General features: G+C 39.5%; 1 protein-coding gene across 1 annotated transcript in view; it reads left to right on the plus strand.

The window, feature by feature from the left end:
- The window catches only part of LOC137291840 (SCY1-like protein 2), a 238794-nt gene that overhangs the window by 145960 nt on the left and 69204 nt on the right, over window positions 1–23630 (plus strand). Inside the window, exon 15 of the mRNA XM_067823384.1 lies at window positions 14229–14320. Coding sequence (XP_067679485.1) covers window positions 14229–14320 — 92 coding nt within the window. The remainder of the gene's footprint in view (window positions 1–14228; window positions 14321–23630) is intronic.

The raw sequence follows: 23630 nt of genomic DNA on the forward strand, positions 1-23630 counted from the left end.
ATGTTTCTAAAAACAAACTATCTAATAATGAGAACAAAAGACCAAAGAAAACCAGTTCCTTGTAAAGCTTACTGAAACAAGAAGAAATATTAATGATAAACGTCCTCCCGTGGAAGCCAATGAAAGGTTCTGGAAACAGTTGTGGTTTATGCATGACAAAGTAACTAGGTCGTTTGTCTGTTACATCTCACCAGATTGCCTGAAAAGTGTTATTAAAAAGTCCAAATCTAATACAGCACAGGGGCCTGATGGCATTCGAAACTGGTATTGGAAACTGTTACATGTGTCACAACACCATTACTTCACTGTTTCAGTTTTCTTGTCAACACAGGTGATGTTCAACCATGATTCTGCAAAGGTCGCACAATACTGCTTCCCATAAAGGAGACTTGACTGATCATCAAACCTTCCGCCCTATCACATATTTGAATACACAATGCTAATTATTCACAGGGTGTTTGACAAACCTCATGTCATCTTACTTCTCTTCCAATGTGACATAATTTAGAGAGAGCCGAAGGAAGCAAGAAAGGGATGTTGAGGTTACAAGGATCAACTTCTTGGACAGAAAATGATTTTGGAATAGGCAAAAATGTTCACAGCAACCTCTCCATGTGTTGGATTGACTGCTTAAAAGCACATGACTCTCACCCTCATGAATGGATTCTGAAGTCTCTTCAGTGTATTGACCTTCCTTAGCGACTACTTGATTTACTCAAGTCTTAAATGCGTTGCCGGTCGACTCACCTTGAGATGTACTCACAAGGGCATATGCAGACTTCAGAATCGATTCCAATCAGAAGGGAAATATTCAGGGGGACTCCTTCTGTCCTTTTTGATTCTTTGTCTGTCTTTAAATCTGTTGAGTTTTCTGCTCAGTAGGGAGGAGGGCTACCATCTCAGGGCCTCCGCGGCACAGATCCACAACACCTCTTACTCATTTCCTCAACATGGATGACATCAAGCTTCTTGCAAAAGGAGATGCCAATTTGAAAGAACAGGCTCTCCTTGTCGAGTCCTTTAATAATGATGTTGGCATGACATTTGGAATCAACAAATGTAATGCTCTTCATTTGAAACATGGCAAGGTATCTACTGATGGATTGGTCAAGTTACAAGGGGGAGGAGTTATTGAACACCTTGTGGAAGATCACACCTACACCTATCTTGGAATGCAAGTTGTTACAGTTGAAAAGGTAACAAAAGGTGTAAGAAATACCCTTAGAACCAGCAAAATACAACACTGAGAAGTGTGACATTTTCAATAATTTGTATTAAACAAAAAACAGCAAGATACAAAGGTACACAATAGAGGTTTCATGTACAATACAACTGAGTCAACTCTAAAGTAATGGGTCACAAATATGAAGTCTTGGTGTGAGAGTGAAAAACAGTTTTAATGAATGTAACACAGCAAGCAGTCAGGCAGCGGTTATGCAGGTCAAGCATTGACGGAGGCAGGTTGATATACTCCACTGAACCTGTGGGTGTTTTCGTGTCGACAACATGGCAACTAGCCTTTATATATACAGTCAATATTTCCTGAAAGTTGGAGCACATTCAACCATTGCCATCAATGTAGAATTCCCTAGAACAGTAGCAGTCTCCCGGCAGTAAACAGATAGTCAAGGGAGGCAATTCTAGAGCACTTCCTTAAAGCCTGCTGCCAAAATGTGAAGAGTATTGAACATTTATGATACGGAATGAGGCCCATAACAATTATCATTCAAAACACAAAATGTTGTTACCCAATAATAATCATTACTTAATTAATGATACAATTTACACTCTCATAATAAAGTTGGAGACAAGTTCCAGGATACCCAAATTCAAGATAAACCTCTGGCCGAGTATAAATCTTGTTTAAAGAAAATCTGGAGTGCAGAGCTAAATGCTCAAAACAAGGTTAAAATTTCCAATGCTTTTGCAGTGCCAGTCCTCTCCTATTCCTGTGGAGTTGTTGATTGGACAGAACAAGACATCCAGAGTCTTGACTGCCTGACCAGAAGGTTATGATAAGTACCCAGTGAACTATTGATAGGGTTTGTGTTATGGATTATCATGGAATGCTTCAATGCACAAATCAGGAGAATGCCTGAGCTCTCAACTGGGAGCATCGCCCTTCTGACAATCTGGGTAATGCAGAAGGCTGACCAGAAGGATCATGTCTGATAATACAGCACACCACCCTCGTTCGTCTCTTAATCGTTTATATATGCCAATCAATTTAGGAGGTTGGGGTTTGATTAATGTGGAATCTCTTCATGACAGAATTTTATTATGTACTTATTCACATATTTATTTATCAGATGATCCCCTGGTGATGCATGTCAAGACTCATGATGAAAGCAAGGAATTCCACGGCTATTTTAAGCGTGCCAAGGTTGTTGGACACAATCTCAAGTTTGAGATGGTGATGTACTGCTGGACGGTACAACAACGAGAGTAAACGAGGTGAAGTCCTTTACCAAGTCTGCTCAGGGTTGGTCCTTTGTGGAGAAGCTGTCTGAGAAGCCATTGCATCATGTGTACATGCAGAGTGTGGAACAGAACGGCAATCCAACCGACTCCTTTGCCTGGGTGAAGTCAGCTGGTCTCAAATGTGAAACTGAGGGCTTCCTTTTTGCTGCTCAAGACCAGTCACATTCCACCCGCAATCGCCAGAACGTGATTCTGAAAGAAAAGATCAATATGAAATGTCATCTTTGCAATGAATTTACAGAGACTGTCTAACACCTTGTCAGTGGATGCCCATCCTTGGCACAAACAGCATTTTAAAAGACATGATGGCATGGCTCTCTGCTTTTACTATCATCTCTGCCTTGCCTGTGGCTCTGACCCTGAAGTCAATCCATGGTACAACCCTGAACATGTCCAATGCATCCCTAAAAATGATGCTTTTAAGCTTCTCTGGAATAGGCCAATATACAGCCTGAGACGAATTCCAGCCAACAAACTTGATCTTGTCCTTTTTGATAAAACCAATGAAATTATTTATATCATTGAATTTGCTGTCCCTTTTGACAGCAGTGTGATTGGCAAGATTCAGGAAAAGCATGATAAATATGAAATTTCTCGTTTGCACCCCAAGTACACTGTCGTCAGGCTCTCCATTGTTCTCAGTGCCCTTGGTTTGGTACTTCCTGAACTCTCGGCACAGATCAGGAGAGTGCCTGGATTCTCCACCAGGAGCACAGTCCTTCTGACAATATGGGTAATGCAGAAGGCTGCAGCATCGGGCAGCCTTCATATTCCCCGAAAAGTTCTGTGTGGGTTCGCCTAGACAGTGTTTCCTGGGAGAAGTCGCACTTGCTGTCTGGGCTGTGTGTAGAAGGAGTGAGGGCCCTGAGGTTATGATGAGCTTTACCAGCCTGACTGTGCCAGGATCACCTAATCCCTCTCTGCTGCATTTCAATCTTAATCTGTAAAATAATAATAGTAAATTTATATGGCACATTAATCCATACTCAGTGCATGCTCTAAGCACACACATGTATAAGTATAGAGAGTCATTATGAAAAGCAGTTTTTCATAAGTAGGTTTTTAGCTGAATTTGGAGCTTGTCTTCTGACCGCAGTGGTCGTGCTGATTTGTACTCTGCGATCAAATCACACAGATATTATGGACAGGCATCGATACACATGACGCAAAATCTTATAGCTGATTCTCTGTCAGATGGGCAGCCAGTGTAGGTCATGTAAGGCGTGGTAGTACTTCCTGCAGCTGGATAATATCCAAGCAGCTATATTCTGAATGTACTGTAGCTTGATGGTAATAGACTTGAGTGCACCAGCAAGGAGACTGTTACAATAATCAATCCTAGATGTTACCAGGGAGAGAACCAGGATGATGAGAGATTCATCAGTGCTTGAATTTCCAATCTGAACTGCGGCGAGAGCTGACTGGGTACATCTTGCAGGTGGGCCTATTAGCATACACTCTGTCTTATCATTGTTAAAGGGGCACTGATGCGGAGCGAATAATGCTTCTCGCCAACGGTCTAATTACGAAAGCAGACCGCAAATTGGTCAGCGCCCACTCCTTCGACTGTGACGGACAAAGGAACTGGGCTCCTGTCCATATTAGCAAAATTTCTTCACTTAAACAGTCAGGAGGCCGGATGCCCATCACATGCCATTTGTTTAAAAATATCCATGGTATTCCTTGTCTAATCGTAACCATATATCCCAGCAGTGTAGTTCTTTTCGGATGCTTGGATGGTATACTTACTGATCCAATTTGATCCTATTTCTGTGTTTTTAATCTCGATATTTAATCATGTTACATGAAAATATGATGTCTACAGGCACGTAGCAAGCCATTTGTTTCAGTACGGAAGATTGCAAAGCTTTATATTTAGGTAGTTTTGAGTGTTGGTTCAGCTGTGATAGCAAATAGCATACGTAAATTTTGGTAGCTATGGTAGCTACAATGGTTTATTATTTATGATAATAAAACACACAGTTGATTTATTTGAATTCGTAAACAAAAAAATGATGACCTTGGCTTTGGTAGAGAAATCTGAAAATTGTCTTACGTAAAAAACACCTTATTTCACTTATTTACCCAAGTACACAGCAAATGCCTGTGTGTATTCCTTATGTAACGAAATTCCGTCGGTATCCTCAAAACAGTTTCGGCCCATAAGTGTTTTCAGGCTGCATGCGACACAGAGATTACATCTTCCTTGCTGTAACTCGCGTTTGATGGTGTAAACCTACACGTGTTATTTGTCATCATTCTCTGGATGGTCAATTCATGAATTTATAGCAGGTATAATTAGTAGCAACACCACTCGGTTACTCAACAAAGGTTGCCATTTGGCATTTCTCCTGTCTGGAGTAAATACTCAACATTATAAATTAAGGTCTGCAATGGCAAATGTATTGTATGTTATGTAATATGTGCATGTAAGTGATGCAAGAGGGTCTATCAGCTGAGTTACAAAAACAAACATCGATCAAAGGATTAACCGATAACACACTGATTGATTAATTACTTTTATCTTGTAGCGGATTTGTCAAAAGGCAGTGTGTGTAGATGACTACACCCTGTCGTAAAGTGTGAGTGCAAAAACAACATCCTCCCTTCAAAGAATTAACCACCCTTGCGTTGATTGATTGATTGCTCAATATTGGTCAATTAAATTACTTAGAATAGTGGACATCATACAATTAGTTGCCAGGTGTGCTATCTTGGGAGACCAATGAGAGTTTTATCTAGTTTTCACCAACGAAAGACGTGAAACGATGTGTTACTTTTTCGCAAACTAGACAGTTGTAAGACACGCGACACAGAGCAGGATTATTTACCAGCTGCAGATGAATGGAATACGATTTCTTTTACGTGGATATTGATGGATACATTCCTGAACAAGGTAGTAGCCTGACACTGTTGCTATAAAATTAGTCTGTTTTACATTCATTATTTGCATTTTGTTTTAATTTATTTGTTGTAGCATTCAACAGAAACAGAAAACACACACTAGATCGCGTATGTGTGTGAAATAGGATCCACACTGGCAATCTATACAATGTATAAATGTTGCTGTTATGTTAGAAATTTACTATGAGTATAAGCAAATCGTGTGTTCTTTTATTAATTTTCAGAATCATACAAATATGACAATAAACTAATTAGGGTTATGAGACAAAATATAGAGACGTACATTGGCTTCGTTATTTTTCCGTCCTAATAGTTTTTTACCATTTCTACCACTGGCAGATGATTAACCTTCAAAGTGTTTCATTTGTTTTCATAATACATTTGTAATGAAGTACAAATGACTTCACCTCAGTTGATCTGTCTATAATTAAACTATCAATTGCGCTTACGGAACGCGCAGCAGAGGTCACGAACCAGTCATGAATTCTGGGATATCATCCGGGTACTCACGGGAAAAAAACAATAACAAAAGTTTACACCAGTCCACGGAAATTGCTCCGCATCAGTGCCCCTTTAAGCTTGAGTTAACTGATGTTCATCCAGCTTTTCATCTGTGTACAGAAGGTGGAAACATCAGCAGAAGTTCTGCTGGTTAATGACTTTGCCCAATTCTTTTGTGTATGAAGTGAATAATACCAGACCCAGTACTGAACCTTGAGGGACACCACAGTTTAGATGTGCTGAATCAGAGAACTGTCCATCAATGTACACACATTGTGAGCTCTGAAACAGATAGGAGCTGAACCAATTTAGTGCAGGACCTTGGACACCAGAATCCTTTAGTTGTTGCAGCAGTCTCTGGTGATTGATGGTGTCAAAAGCCATACTCAAATCCAGAACAAGCAGGGCAGCATTGTCTGAGTCTATGGCACATCTCAGGTCATTGACGACTTTGTCAGTGCTATGTTGAAGGTGATACACTGACTGAAGTGGATCATGCAAGGTATGCTAGGTCAAGTGCTGTGACAGACGTTCTGAAACAGCTTGTTTGATGAGCTTGGAGAGGAATGGAATTAGATTCATTAAAATGATTTTACTAGCGCTTCAGTTACTGTTATCATTGACGGTTTAAATGTATAATAAAGCACACCTCCTCAGTTATGGTTGAGAAAGTAAGCCCTCAACCCATGGGAGGGAAGTAAGACCGAGGGTGCATAGTGCTCCCAACCCTCCAGTCTCGGGTCTTACTTTCTCAACCATAACCTCAGAGTTGTGTGTTGTCCTACACTTACAGAATAAGCACTGTTGGTAGAAATCTATAGGCAACCACTCTCTTCCAAGACATCCATCTCATAGGATGGGGTCCAGGTCGGTAACTGGTTGCTAAGGGGATGATTTGATCACTATCAAGATGAAGTGTCCATTCTATGTACTTCACCTGTGTGCTTTCTTAAGTTACAGCCCTAATCTGAATGCACCAGAAACTTCAATTTTGGCTGAAGCAATCCTTCAGCAACATTTGGAAACAGGAAAACATTGCAGATTTTTGTCATAAAAAGCTGGTTTGTTGTTTAAGGCTGCAGTAATCAATATTCCAGCTATATTTATGAATCAAATGTATATGAATTTTCATGCCACATATTTAACCTGTTTCCAATGGCCTGGACTTCCTGACTTTCATTTGCAGTATCATGATGGTAGGTCGGTTGTTTGTTGTTTAATGCTGCACACGGCAATGTTCCAGCTATATGGTGGTGGTCTGTAAATAATCGAGTCTTGACCAGACAAGCCAATGATCAACATCAGTGAGCCTATACAACTGGGATACATTGTCTTGTTATGCCAGCCAATGATCAACATCAGTGAGCCTATACAACTGGGATACATTGTCTTGTTATGCCCTGAGGAAAGGGCTTTCTTGGCAGTAGCCTCAAGTTTGTAGAGGACAACGAGAAAACTCTCTTTTCCTCTTTGACATTTCCTTTTATCAGACATCAGAACAATGTCCTCACAATTGTCGATAAACACCTGGACTTACATGGACTAACCAAAGTTTCCTTTGTCTAGAGAGGGAAATGATATCTGCAAATCTTTGTTGTCCACAACATATGAATCCTTCCTTTGCAGTGCTCAACAGGTCCAGGCTCAGGCTGGACCTGTTCGAACCTCTGCATGGTGTCCATGTGGTCCATGTGTCTGGTAGTAACAGATATGTCCCAGAGCTGACCTGAAGACTTGTGCAGTTTGTGCAGGTATCTCCATGTCTGGTGTAATGGTTCCAGGTGAACAGTCAGTGAACCTTCTACAGTCCTTGTATGTGATGGTCAGGTTTGCTGGCTTGGTTGACACATGGCATTAGTTCCCAATTGTTCAGTCCAATGCTCCTGCTCTTGAGCACTTAAATGCCTGGTCAAAATTCAAATATTTACAGACTGCACCCTTATAGCTGGAATAATGGTAAGTGCTGCATAAACTAGACTCACTCACTCACACTCACTCAAGGGCCTCTGGTTATACAGTTGAGCACAAATCACATCTGGAACTGAGGGAACATGGCAAATCTCCCAAACTTGATCATGGGGATCATGATGACATACTTTTTCCACATTTTTTGGTGCCTGAAGGAGAGAAAGGGACATACTTAGAGTTAACCTATCCTCCATCAAATCAGGGAAATTAAAACTGGGAAATTTTGAAAACAAAATTAACAGAACAAGTCAATACATGTGATCATGTGTGCCACTGTACAAACTATGATGCTTCCCACACTAATCAGGGAAAGCAACTCATTCAGCACTTGGCATGACCTCCCCAATAAAAGGACAATACAGCTCAATGGTTTCACAAAAAGTACCTGTTGATCAGAAAGAAGTTTTAGGGAAGAAAGCTACTCAAGTGTTTGATGGATCTATTCATAGGAATTACAAGGGTTGCTGTCAACTACACCGGAAAAGTACTACAGGAAGATCTCATCTTTCCTTTACCAATTCTAGCAATGATGGATTTGGTATAGGATTCAAAGGAATTGTGAAACAAAAGTTATCATTGGTCAGAATGTTAAGAATGCTTCCTCAGTCTTTTACTGGAATTCTTACAAATTGAAATTGATTGATTGATTGCTACCAAAAGTGCAGCGTTTATGCCAGTTATGTAATAGAGGGAGTATTGTGACGAATAGTAAAACACAACAAAGATGTTGTTCGGGATTGGTGAAAACTTGACTGTAACTAGCTGTTTTTTAAACTGCCATGATGTCAAGTAGACAATTGATTGTGATGTCATAGACATAACCATGATGTAATACACTTTGATACAAAAGGAATGTCATACAATGGTCAGTTAGTGGCAATTGCGGTCTCTATTCCGTGACAAGTATATTCAGAATTACTGTCAATGATGGCTATTTCTTTATGTTATTCTGTTCAGTGGTATAACATTTACACCTTTTATGTTAGGAGAGGAAAGTTAAAATTATAGTTCAAAATTAACTTTCAAGGTCACATGCAACTACAAAAACAAGCATAATCAAAATGCAATTATCACTTATTCATGACATATAATATGCATCGCTGATGGTGAAAAAATAAATAAACAAAATTATGAGTATACAATCATGAATCAATTTAACTGCATTATTTTGTACTTGGGCTTACTTTCCTCCAAATGAAGCAGTTGGAATGCCGAACCCAGTCAGAGCCCAGGTTGGTTCTGCATTCAAGTGTAACAAAGACTTTTCATTGTCTGGTTCATTTGCCAATATCCTTAGGTGTGTGCATATAATAGAGATGTTGGGTTTTGTAAATACATGCTCATTTTTTTGCGTTTGATCCAATCAACAAATACTGAGATAGCGAACTACTGCATTGCTGGAAACTGTTGCTTGTCCAAGTACAAAGCAGGATTTGAGTTTACATCCGATCCAGTCTTCCGAGAAAAATGGATGCAGTTTGTTTGCTGCAACCTACAGACATAATAACATGTCATGTGTACAAGTATCACACCTGCCTGTCTGTGTAATTGCATAATGTGACGGAGACAGAACTCAGGTACACGAGCCATAAATCAATGTATTTTGTTTATGGTGTATAGCTTGATAGGTGTTAAGTTCAAATTGCATGTGGTCAATGATTGAAGTTGTGTATTGCATATTGTCATTAGCAGACAAGCCAGCAGACACATAGGTGACATTTAGACAGACATTGTGTCTCGTCTGTAACAGAAACTGCAAATCACAATCAACATGTTATTTCTGTGTTTCCATAGACATGTATTGAAACATGTCAGTTTTCAAGCTGAGCAATTCTTAACAATGAAATTAGTATTTCTAATGCTGTATTTTCTTGAAAACTTGGTTTGCAAATCTGCAACCTAGTATGGAACCACTTTTTATTACTGCAGACCCAAGATGCTTGTAGTCACAAGAAATATCTCTTGTTCTTCAACAATGATAATCCTTGTCTGTCCCTGAACCTGGTTTTCTCCCTATTGCCTAGCCCTCTCCACAATACTATAGCCTTAAATGAAGCAAGTCTAGATTTCCTCAGGTTCTGAATATCTGGTCTCTCTCATTTCCTATCTATATGGGTTTATTTGTGACTATCAAAATGATATATATTCAGACACTAAGCATTTGTCTACAATAATTCTTGCACACATCGCTTGCTGTGTTTTTACAAGAGCCTTCCTGGTTCAAGCAGCACAAACCTAGTCACTGTGCTTTTTGCGCTATGGGTGCAGGGCACGACATCTGTTGAGACAACATTTCGCCAAAGCGCTGGGTTGAAATAAGTGAATTTTTTTAACTCTGAGTTTGCAGGGTTTCTTTTCATTGCATTATTTTTCAATTTTATAAGTTGAATTTCTACAGTAAGTCCATGTCAAAAGGTATTAGAATCTGCAAAGTTGTGTTTTGCATTGCATGTGACCTTTAAGTATTCAAAACATAATGAACATTGGTTCATTCTCAGATCTTAAATGTTTATCATGTTACGCAATTAGTAAACTGGAATGATAGTAAAGTCGTCAAAGCTACTTTTTTTATGTCAATGTAGATCAATGCCTAATACATATTTGGGTACCAACATCACAAATATATATGTATTTGTACCCATTACTGTCACCATTTATAGTCTCACAGGCTATAAAAACATAAAAAAAAGCCATAAAAAAACCAACAATGTTACCTGTCACCTTCAGTTACTGTATAAATATCTCCTTCTTTTATCAGTGGTGCATAATAGGCAGTCTGATATCACTAACACTGCTGGAGACAATCTTGAAGTTAGCATTACACCTAAAGAACTGTATCCAACACACAAATGCACTTTCTTCACATGCTCCGTATCACAGGTTGGTGGCGGGGGAGGCGCTCTCCACATGAAATGTGGAATTGTCCCAAAAGCATTTCTTCAATGGAGAGTGAACGAAAAATATGTGACATGAAAGTAAAGGTAAGTGTTCCCTCATATTTTCATTATTTTGCAAGTATATCAGGCTTTGCCATCTGGCTGATGGGTCTAGAAATCTGCAGATCTTCTGTAATAACTTAACACCATTTATATTTATTGCAATTGTGCTTTGTCGAAACAAGATCGCGGAATGTGATGGTTTCAACACGAAATATGACATCCTCATCAACAGAAGCGCCTTTTTTTAGGTGTCAATTCTTATTATAGTATTTTAGGTCTCCATTCAGAGTGTAGGCTTTAATGCACCAGTAATTCTTCACTTATTGACGAAGAATCAAACTACATTTTCTATGGGGTTGTTTTGAAACTGTCCATTGCTTTGAATGTTTACGTAGGAGTAACTGTTCATGTAGTTGCGTGGATTCCAGAGCATTAACTGTCGAAATCCAACTATTGTTGATATTCTGACTTGGCAATGGAAATGGTAGTTAATACCCTTAACATGCAGTCTGAGGCCAATGAAGACTTGTAGAAATGCATGTGGCAGAAGTCAAACCGAAACATGAGTCTCATGAATTAATGCAGACAATGACCTACTTTACAGCCGATCCTATCATGTGTTCTTTGCGCTAATTCAGTGTATTTTTGTAAGGCAGATTGTCACTGATATACTATCAAGGCCCAACAAGACTGCCACACTTTTGTAGCGCCCGGGTCTCTTTTTGAGATTTCCCTGATATCCGTTTGTCAGAGCACGCTGAATATAAGGAGCATAGTGTTGCAATATACAAGAGATTAGATGCATTAAATAATACTGGTTAATATTTATATATCCAGTTGACTCTTTTGGTCTAAAAAATATGGACTTTCTATTGTACTAATTTACGCAATAGGATGGAATCCAGTCAGTTTTTGTTTCTTCTGTTTTTGGTGTGCTTGACAACAAATGACTGGTATTGAAGGATATATGCGACTCGTTAAACTTCAAAATTCTCCTGAAACCATAATCATGTCAAACTAAAGCATATATACTGATGGTAAAAAGTTAAGCAACCAAGTATGTACATGATGAATTCTTCATAGGTAGTTAGATTTGTACGAAAACTTCACTCAACAAACAAACACACTCAACAAAATGAGACCAGATATGCTGCACATGGACAGTTAAATCCACAAAAAGTACTTGCAGCTTGCATAATACTTACTGAATCAGATGGATATGCTCACTGACTTGTCATCGATTCCCAGTTGCACAGATTGATGCTCATGCTGTTGATCACTGAATTGTCTGGTCCAGACTCGATTACTTACAAACCGCCACCATATAGCTGGAATATTACTGAGTGCAGCATAAAACTGAACTGTTGTAATGATGTTTAGTACCTTTGAAGTATTGGCTGATAGACATCCACCAGTATGTGTGTCATCATAAAGCGATAGCAGTGAAAATGGCGCTTCATGTTCCATAGCATCTGAAAATTATCAGGTTGCTTGACTTTCTACCATTAGTATATAATTCCGAAACAGAACAAAACATTCTTCTTCACAATAAACACCTCCAGAACAACGGTTGATGACATGGTGGTTAAAACTACGAACTGTCAACTCCCTGGACAGTAAAATCACAATGAATTGTGATGAAATGAATGTCTTTTTGCTACATGTGCCCAAGTCCATATAAAATGTGCAGTTATATTTTTCAACGATAACTGAATAATTAATGATGCTATAAAGCCTGCACTGTGAATGAAGATCTAAAGTAACCATATGTAAGAACTGACAGCTCAAAAAAAGGACATCTACTGATGAGGATGTCATATTTGGTGTTGAAATGATTATTTTCCGCAATCTAATTTTGACAATCAGGAGGGTGCCTTTAATTAATGAGCAATTGCAATATATGTAGAGGGCGTCAAGCTAATACAGAAAGACCTGTAGATTTCTAGACCTGTCAGCCAAATGGCAAAGCTTCACAGCTTGCAAAATAATGAAAATGTGAGGGGAAAATTGCCTTTACTTTCATGTCACATGTTCTTCTTTCACTGTACATCGAGGAAATGGAGCTGCTTTGGGGGCAACTCCACATTTGATGTGGACAGTGCTTCCACCCTGTGGATCATGTTCATAAAGAAAACGTGTGCAATCGCATTCCATGCCTCAACTAGAGCTCTGTGAAGTTCTTGGACTTGGAGATCCATTGGTGCGGGGTGACACATGTCAACTGAGTTCATGCCAGGCATACTTAGTTGGTGCTCTGATGAGCATGCTAGCTGCTCCATCCGCTCTGCACCCTACTACTTACACCCGTCTACTTACACCCGTCTACATTCACCCGTCTACTTACACCCGTCTACTTAAGGACTACTGTGACAATACTGGTCCTAGGAGGCCTAATGTTGTCTTGCAGTAAATACGGTCAACCATAAACACATGCATACTGGGTACTGTACTGGATTTCTTACCTATAGTGCTGTCTGCTAAGATTATTGTCTGCCACGTGCAGTGGACCATGTCCAGCAGCAATTGTACCTGTCTAAACCTGGGGATGACTGCCCCACCAAATTGGTAATGTGCAGCCACAATTGCATCTGTGATTTTCTCTCCATTGCCACGATATTCTCTGCCAACATTCATGGAAGGACATGACTGTGCTTTTATCTGTGAAGAACACAAAAAAACACTTACATTGATTCCAGTGGCCATGCTGTCTACTCCGCCTCAAATGCACCTGCCTGTTACAGTGGTGGACAAAGTGTAAACCCAAATCGCTTTTCAAGATGCATTTTCAAACGTGACTGAACAGTGAATGACAGTGAAAAAAACATCAATGCATGTTTTTGTCCCTTTCCATGGATAGAGCAACTTGCATGTGCAAAGTACTGACATTAAGAGGCATGTGGTTCCATATTGACAATTTGAATAAAAAATTTGTCATTTGTAACAATGTATTGAATGTTAAAGAAAATTAAGAATGACATTTCAACAGCTTGATGTGTTTTTCCACACTGTTATGAAATTTTGGGGAACATTCTGCTGTTTTCAAACAAAATTTGTATAACTTTTGAGGAGCCCACTTGTAAGAAATAGTGTTACCATAGTGTTGACCCTACATCAGTGATGCTGAACATACTTATACAAACACCCATGCATGCATGCACCATTGTGATATTTGTGATATTTGAATTCAAAATAACTAGAGTCTTGACATTGTATATTTTGAAACTGAATCACAGGTTTTTCACAGGATATATAAAAATATATTGATTTTATCAGCATATTTTATGGGAATTTGACTCAAGGAAAACTAATGATTGTGTAAAGGGAAACACATAAAAATCACTAAATATTTTCTTTGAGACATTTAGAATGGCTTGGTCGTGATTAAGTAACAATTATTTGAACTCAAATGTTTATCTGACTATTTTTCTTTTTCAGCTGGAAATGTGTCAGAGGCTCTGACATCCAACAGAGACATTAGTGTCAGTAACAAGAGAAACCACAGTATTCAGTCACTGGGAATGAGCTTGGTATGTATCTGTACAACTGACTTTATTAGCTCATGAGGACCAAATGGTCAAGTATCATTTGTATTAAATGCTTTGAAAAGCCTGATCACAGAACATAATTATTACTGGTAATTTGAAATATATATCCTGGATTTGAGGTTATTGCATATTGCAAACTGTGGAATAACAACAAGTAAGTTGTTCATGTAATGTACATCTAAGGTACAAACATGACCTGAATTTGAACAGCTTGGCCAAAAGATCATGTTTCTTTTGTGATAGAAACCCAAACAAATAGAAAATAACAACAGTGTGTTTCCAATGATAGGCATAAATATGCCCCTGGGTTGTCTTAATAATTTCCTCTTTACTTGGTTATGTTGTACGGGTCCTATAAGATATCAATGGGAAGTAAGTAATCCTTATCTAAATAGGATCCAATCCTCAGTGGTTACCTCCCTGGAATTGCCCTTTCCATGGTGCTCTCTGATAAACCTTCATATTTTCTCTGCACTCACACTGTGAACTGCCCTTGGATTCAACTTTCTTCTATCAGCATTTATTCATCTATTACAGCTCTTCCACAACTAAAATTGGTTAGTGCTCTTGCATTCATTATATTTTTCTTGAGTTATTGACTGAAAGTTTATTGACTTTGTGACTTTCATATTTTCTCAGTCATTTTCCCCTGATCCAACATAGTTTAGCATAAGTCTCATGCGTCATGTCACAGAAGAAGTGCTTAGGGTGTGAAAATTTTCAATCAGATTGATACAACTAATGAACAAATGAGGATGGAGAGAGAACCATCATATCTTTTGAGTTGACTTGACATATAGCAGTAATGTGAAATGTTTACAACAGAACATAACTTAGTCTGGACTGCATAGTTTGCATTTATTTACTTACAATAACTTAAAATTGTCAAATCATTGCAAAGGTACCATAATTGTGTTTTCTTACCATTTTATATACGCTGTCATGAAGAACCTGAATATATATATATATATTATTTGTCTTTACATCTCCAGTTTGTACCAATGTGGATTTGTACTTACTGGGTGAACTGGGGTCCTCCAGATTGCTGGCTCAACAAAAGGCACCCACGTTATCACTCCCTGATTCCACAGTGATCCGTTTGGCCTTGAATTCTTTTGATGAAACAATGTCGAAGGATGTTCAGTCATTACCCAGGATGGCTCATTCATTCATGAAAGCATGTTCCCATCTCTTACTCCTGACCTGGACATCTCTTGACCACAGGACTCCTTGTTTGACCATTCCAAAACTTCCTGTTGTTCAAAGGACTTTGAGGGACTTTGATCAGGGGGCATGTTCGTCTATTGATGTACTGTCACACATAAATTGGTTTGCAGCGCATGTCCGGCAACAACTCCAGTATTTGAAAATTGCTCAGGAATCAAACTTGGCACAATGGTAATGTCAGCTCTTTCTGGGATGTAGTGTATCAAGCTGTATCAGATGTCACTTATTCACATGTAAACATTATGGGCTGTCTTCTAGTGTTAGAACATGAGTATCTTTTAAATGGACTTCCAAATATTCCAGAATCAGCAAAAGATGAACTCTTCCAACAAGCTGTGGAAGCCACTTTGCTGTGTAGCGGTAAACTGAGCTTTTCTAGTCCAAGTAAACTTAGTCTCAGTGTAATTTGTTACACCTCTACTGAGTCTATCAAACCCTAGTAGGAGGTTTTTGCATAAATCTTAGTTTGTCTAGTTTTCTAGATTTTCCCGCCCTTATTTCCCCACCATATTTTTGTGCTCCAGTCCCTTCCAAGAATAAGTGTGTTCAGTGTCAAAAGTTCATGCCTGACGAAGACCCTCATTCCTTATGCTCAGCTTGTTTTTTGGGTACACCCTGTACTTTACAAGATCGCTGTCTTCTATGCTCAGATTTGTCAGAGATAAAATGTTAAACATGGACAAAGTTAGATCTCTCTCTACGAAGCGTAAGCATTTTCCTTCATTTGGGACAGGCATTTCTAAGAAATCTAAGTCCCCGGGTACTCCTGCTTCCTCTCAGAGATTGGAATCAAACCAATATCTAGATCTAAGTCAAAGTTGGATCCCTCCCACTTGAATTTGTTGACGATAATGGTTGTATTCTTGTCCTTCAATCAGAGGATTATTGAGAAAATAAATGAAACTAAAATCAATTCTCTATGGACAATATTCAAGGAGGATATTAATTGTGGCATATGACCTTGGGTCTGTGTGACTGCTTGATGATGTCAAGAGCCGGGGGTAACAGTCAGTTACTCTGAAACTGGGGGGTACGCTGTCTGTCCCCACAAGGGCGGAAGTCAGGGGCTTTACATGACAGGGAAGGGGTTAACCTGGTCAATCTGAAACAGGCTTTGTTTACCATCCAGGCAATACAAGCCCAGTCTATTGTCCCCAAGGATCTCAGGGATATTGACATTTTAGCTTATACCAACTGGTTTGTGGTGGGAATTGCACACGTTACCACCACCACTCTCCCAGGAAAATGAGGGTATAAAGAAGGCCACTTTAGTATTTATGTCAACAGAGATGGCCATGGCGCATTCATTTTGGATATGGTTTATCAATCCCAGGCTGATGCTTCACACAACCAACTATGTAGACTGGGAAGATTGACTACTATTGAGAGAATACATAAACTGAATTCCATCAGTAGCTTACTGCAGTCAGTTAATGATTTTTTTACTTTTTCAACGCTCTGGAGTTTGAAACCTTGTTCCATGGTCTATGTAGCCAAGCATTACAGGCTGAGGATATGGTTACATCACAGAATTTGAACCAAAGACTACTGTCGGCTCTACTTGCTCAGAAGGAGGAAGGCAGTCCAGGAATATGAGAAATTCCTTAGCCTATACGGTCTCCCCATCTATTCACAGCCATCAGGAACCTCTGCAACATTTGACCCTTGAGACAGCTGGGGATGTTAAGCTGAGCACTTCACTTTTGGCTGTTTTGTTCTGGATTCCCGTCCAGTAGGGGCAGAGGCAGGGGGTCCAGAGGGTTCCGACAATCCAGGAATGGACCCAAGAAATATTGGTCCAACAATCAGCCAGTAGGAGGACAATATTTTCTGTGAGGAGATTGTTTAACCATTCGGTAACCATTCTATAACTCTTACGACAAACGAGCCACACGAGAAATTCTGCCATACAACTCTTAGGACACAAGAAAGAACTATAGTCTAGAGTATAGTCATACACAAGTAGACGGGACCCGCAGACTTTTTCTTTGTCATCAATCTCTTGTAGGTGGTACTTGAATCTCCCATCCTGTACATCATCTATATGTATACCATCAGGGGATCCACTGGGCTATCTGTTCCACTTCATAATGTGTACAATGAGGTCGTAGTTTTTTCATCATCGGAGCTTATTTCTTCACCAACTACTTTGTTTTTCACTAGTTACATATTGTGTTTTTCCTATAGCTACAGCTTTCAGCTTTGTCTAATTAGCATCTCACCAGAATAGCTAAGTGAACTGCTTACTCCTTCAACCAGACAACTACGATTTCAAAGCAGTTCTTATTAAATACTCTTATTTATAGACAACCATTAGTTTTGATGGAAACAGTTTTTCAGTGGTTGTGCACTATCACTGTGGAAACTGTCTGTCGCTATTAACTGGTTTCATCTTTTGTTGCATTGAAACAGGGGAACTAAACTCAAATTATGCTGTAGATTATCCCTGGTTCAATTACATCTTAAACACATATTTTCATTAATACAACATTAATTGGTAGCTGTTACGGTGAATAATTTGCCGTGACAAAAGGTATAAGAAATCCCCTCAGAATCAGCAAAATACAGACTGAGAAGTCTGATAAAATTCAGGTAAAATTGCCCTTCACAAATCCTGTTACAGGGTCATTCACTCTCCATTTAAGAGTGGACTATTAAATCTAAGACTAGGCAATATACTGTGTATTAGTATTAGGAAACGAACCAGGATTTACAACATAGCTTTTGGGTGACGTTTGTGTAGGAATAGGTTTGGTCAAGTAGAAGTTAACAAGACCTGTAATTTAATGGTTAATGCGGTGTGTTATTTGTTAGGTGTTAAGTTTCTGTTTGTATTTTTCTACTTATTCTGTTTTGTAATAAATTATTGTCAGTTGTTTGTTTGTTTTTTGATATTTTCCCTACTTGCCTTGTTAACGACCTGGTCACTGAGTTTGAAAGTAATGAACACATCAGCCTGAAACACCAAATTTTTAAAAATACACAATGCAAAGTCCAACGAAGATTGATTAACATTTTGTTAATACATTATTATTTGTTGAACTCAGCTGTTGCTGGGCAAAGGTAACGCACATGAAAACCACACCTATTACAGATTTGGTGCCGTGACCCAGATCAGGATTCAGTTAAATTAAGGAAAGAATTACGGTTGGATATTTAATTAGCGGAATACTTCTTGACAATGTAAGTTATTTGATTTAGTGAAGTTTTATTTTTATCGGGTTATTTGAAAAGCTGTGGTTATTTTCAACATGGCCCTGTTTGAACTGTTTTCACTATCCAACGCTGGTTTGTCATCCAATGAGGAGCTTGGAAATACTGATTATGTGAATCAGATGCATTTTATTCCACCTGTGTCAGTAGCTACAAGTCCAATGCAGTTTGTTACGTCCACACCAAATGTTCAAGTGAATAGAGAGGGTGATGTCTGGGAGGTTGGAGTAGATATGGATGGAGTAGATATGAATGGAGTACCTGAGTCACAGAGTGCAACAGCAACTGGTTCAGTTCAACTGCCATTGCAAGGGTTGAATTTTGGTAGGCTGGGGGATAGTGCAGCATTTGATAGTGGAAGGATAAATAATAGGTCTGTTTGGTTCAATGTATCAGGTCGGCATGCAGGAAACATTAGCCAGGAAATGTTGAATATTCCATCAGCTAGTCAGGGTTTGTAGACCACTTTCATATCAAGGTTTGGGTTTGGCTTGAAATGAGGTTTATCACAGCGATCCAGCAAGATCTATGCTTACTAGTGGGGCATCTCAAGTTCCACACTGGGAAGTTGAACCTGATTGTTTTGATGTGAAATCTTGTGACTGGCAAGATCATTTGGTATACTTTGAACAGGTCGCTAACTGGAATGGGTGGTCTGATTGTGAGAAATCTCAACAATTGACAGTGTGTCTCAGAAGTGATGCTCAGAGATTACTCAGTACTCAACAGATATTCTGCTGTTAAGAATGTACTAACTCAGTGGTTTAATCCTAGAGAGGTGTTTAGCTTACAGAAGTGAATTCAGAAATCTTAAGCAAGGCAGGGATGAATTAGTCACTGATTTTGGTTGTCAGTTAAGGAGGTTGGCACATTTGGCATATCCAGATATTCCATACACATCGATCGGTTCATTTAATTGATCAGTTTTTGACTGGTTTAACCAACTTCAATCTGAAGAAGCATATTGCCTTCTTTCATCCCATGCAGATAAAAGGTTTATTTGTTGCAAAGAGCTTAGTTCAAGCTACGTCTGACAAAGTTGTGGTGTCAGTGGTGAATATGAGCAACAAAGGGGTTACATTGCAGGATTCCTCAGTAGTAGGCACCCTTAGCTCACCTGATCAGATCATTGAACTTGAGCATTACTGAGATTTTGATTCCCGGGAATTGCTGTCACATCTTAAAACCATGGCTCATGAATGCCCTGATGAGTTGTCATTAGGTCAAAAACAAGGGATGGAGAAACTTATTTCTGAATTTCAGGATATTTTTGTGGGGAAAGATGGGTTCTTAGGGCAAACAGATGTAATAACTCACAAAATAGAAACAGTTGAGGCTGTACCAATCAAGCTTCCAGCTCGTAGAGTTCCATCTTAGTAGCAGCTCTGAAGAAGTTCAAAAGTTCAAAATGGAAAAATCCAGCAGTAGATTTGGGATCACCAAAATTAAATGTGATGTGTCAGTGGTTGAGGCACGTTGTTCTCATCCTTCTGATAATTTTCAAACTAATGGGTACCACTGTGGACTAGAGATGAGCTCCTACAGGGTCAGGAAACTGATCCATTGATACAACCAATTCTTGAGTTTCTTAGGAATAATCATGACCAGCCGTGTAGGTCAGAAGTTCAGGCTTTGTGTTTGGAGGCTAAGGCCTTATAAGTTGGGCAGTGGAATTCCTTTGTGATTAGGAATGGTATTTTTGTTCATGAAAGTAGAGTCAGACATTTTTGGTCCATGGGAACAGTTGGTTGCTCCTGCTCTTGTTCATGAAAGTATTTTTCAACATCTACACACTAATCGTATTGCAGGACATTTGGGTTGTGAAAGAACTCTCAAGGCTGTTAAGCTTAGGTTTTACTGGCCAGGTATGTCTAAGGACATTAAAAGGCTTGCGATTTCTGTGAACACTGCAAGCCTGGTCCAGGTCAGGGTAAAACACAGTTGCATCAGTTTTGAGTTCAATCTCCGTACAGTGTATAGCTTTTGATATTGTCGGTGCACTACCAAGGAGTTGTCTTGGGAAAGAATATATAATGGTATTAAGGGATTACTTTACAATATGGAAAGAGGCTTACCCAGTACCTGATCATAAAGCTTGGTTGCCCAAGTCAACATCACTCTGATCAGGGACGGGAATTTGAATCCATTCTGTTCTAGGAAATCTGTAATTTATTAGGCTTTGATAAAAGTAGTACCCAATCTTATCGTCCCCAGTCAGATGGTCTTGTCAAACAATTCAATCGACCACTTCGTCAAATGTTATCTATGTTCATCAGGAACACTGAGATGATCATCTTCCCTGTATACTCATGGCATACAGAGCTACACACCATAAGAGTACACATTGCTTCCTGAATCTAATGATGTTAGGAAGGGAAGTTAGTGTACCGATTGATCTCATGGCTGGTGATCCACCTTTATCTGTTGCCTGAGACTGCCCAGTAGAATATGTAGATTGGCTTAGAGATACTTTCCGGAGAATTTTTGGATTTGCCAATAGGTCTAGCTGCTAATACTAAAAAAGAGATATTATGATTAAAATTTGAAGGCTAGGTCTTTTGAGGTAGGCACGTTTGTTTGGCGTTGGAATCCCCCAAAAGCAAATCAGAAGCTAGGACTGGGCTTGGATGGACCATATATGGTCATAGAAAAACTATCAGCATGGACATATTCATTTCAGTAACAACAAAATAAACAGCTGATCACTGTCCGTGTTGATCATCTTAAACCTCATGAAGGCACTTCCATACCTAAAGATTGAACATCCAGTCTGATATGGTATCCACTATGGATACATCAACTCAAGAGGAGGTGATACTTACTTCAGATAAAGAGGATGATATGGAGAAATCTCCAGCTCTTGTCATCAGGACCAGAACTGGGGAGAACAATTTGCCCTCAAGAGACAGATATTCTCCATAAGTGTTCACACCGAAGTCAGATCAGGAGTTTAGTTCTGTTTCTTACGCATGCTGGTTTCTTTTCGTTCAGACATATAGACATATTGCATCATAAGTTATCGAGACATGGAAATCCATGCTGATCCCGAAGAAATATGGGAAGTTTTCGAGGCGGATCAACCACTCTGGCCCCGTGGAGGGATGTATTGCCTGTTGCAGAGCTGCAACACCCCACATTATAACAAGTTTGGACAGCTCCTGGACCACTGACTCTGATTTCGCCTGTTCTGCTGCAGGACATGTGGAAAGACATTTGAGATGAGAAACGCAGCCAATCACCATGCACTCTCTCATCAACCAGTGGGTTTCATCGCCACCATTTCCAGGGAGAACAGATGATATGTCCATCCTCAGGATGCAGTACTACCTCACCAGCCAGAGATGATGCACCTCTCCATGGAATGCCAGATGGCAAGGGATGAAGCAAAATGGCACCTAAGATCCACGCCATGACAAAAAGAGCTAGCAGAAACAAGAGGTAGAAGACAAGGAGACGATGAGATCCTTTCCTCCATGTTACTGGGATCTGTTGTACCCGAGTTCATGAACTGTACATCTCCACCCAGCTCTTGGACTGTTTTCTTGTTACTGTGATACATCTCCTCGTATTTGTTGCATTCTTTCGTGAACTCATTTTCCATGTCGCATTGTTTTCTCTGTGTCATATTTGTTATGAACCTGAATGATTTAATAAGAAGCCACTTTTTCTTTTTTTTATAATTTGGGGGATAAAGTGATTTGGGGGGGAGAATAACATTAATTTCAGGGGTGAGGGGTGTAGAAAAGATGGATTAAAGTATGGGGCATAGGGATGCATAAATGTATGTTTCATCATTACATACCATGTATAGAATAACTGTATCAGTTAGTCTTGTACTACATTGTTTCACTTGCCTCTGTTACCAGGGTTGAGTGTTCATCATAGCGCTAGGTACATTAGGTACATTGGGTAGGTCACGTGTTTGGCGCTAGATATGTTGGGTAGGCAATGATTGGTGGCAATGTCTGTGATCATTAGGTGAACTTTGAACATGGAAATGTTTAGGGCTTAATCTAAAAATGGAGGGATGGGCTTCCTTCTGGAGCACAACTTGAAAACTGTTTTATAAACTCAACAAATATGAAAACTTGACACTCATTATTTTTCAAACAGTGTTTTAAAACTTTTCTTGAAAAAGTTCTTGTGATTATGGTTAAATGCATTGTCAAGGGCATTACGTCACACATTCATTCTACTGGTCGGGACTACGTAGCAAGGGGGAGAGCACTGCACGCTAAAATCATGTTTCCACGTGCCTCAAGTCACATGACTGATTGATACACATGCAATTGATCTTATGGTAGCAGAGTAGAGTATCATCTCAGAAAAACACGAGTTTATACCATCCATAATCTCCAGACACATGTCCATCAAATTGGTACCACAGCTGTCGTGTGACGTCACACGCAGAAGACGGACAGATTGTCTTACGTCATTTGCATAATCGATTTGTCACTGCCACATCCACTGGGATGTTTCCATCAACACCAACGTCTTCTGTGGGCACGACTGCACCTGAGATGGACCCAGCCAAATTGGAATAGGGTTGTGTTTAGTGATGCATCAAGGTTCACATTAACCTTTACTGATTTGGGGTATTGGGGGTTGTAGCATTTTGGTTTAGGGTGCTATCAATGGTCATTCTCGATCCCGACTCATTGTCATCCAGGGAAACCTTAATGCAGCAGAATACAGGGATCAGGTGCTCATTCCAGAGCTTTTGCCATTCATGGCATCTCATGGCCCAGGTCTGACTTTCCAACAGGATAACGCCAGACCTCATACAGCCAGTTTAACAATGAATTTCCTCAGGAATGTTAGCATCAATATCATGGAGTGGCCCTCAAGATCT

The sequence above is a fragment of the Haliotis asinina genome, chromosome 7 (genome assembly GCF_037392515.1).
Source record: "Haliotis asinina isolate JCU_RB_2024 chromosome 7, JCU_Hal_asi_v2, whole genome shotgun sequence".
In the NCBI taxonomy this organism is placed as follows: Eukaryota; Metazoa; Mollusca; class Gastropoda; order Lepetellida; family Haliotidae; genus Haliotis; species Haliotis asinina.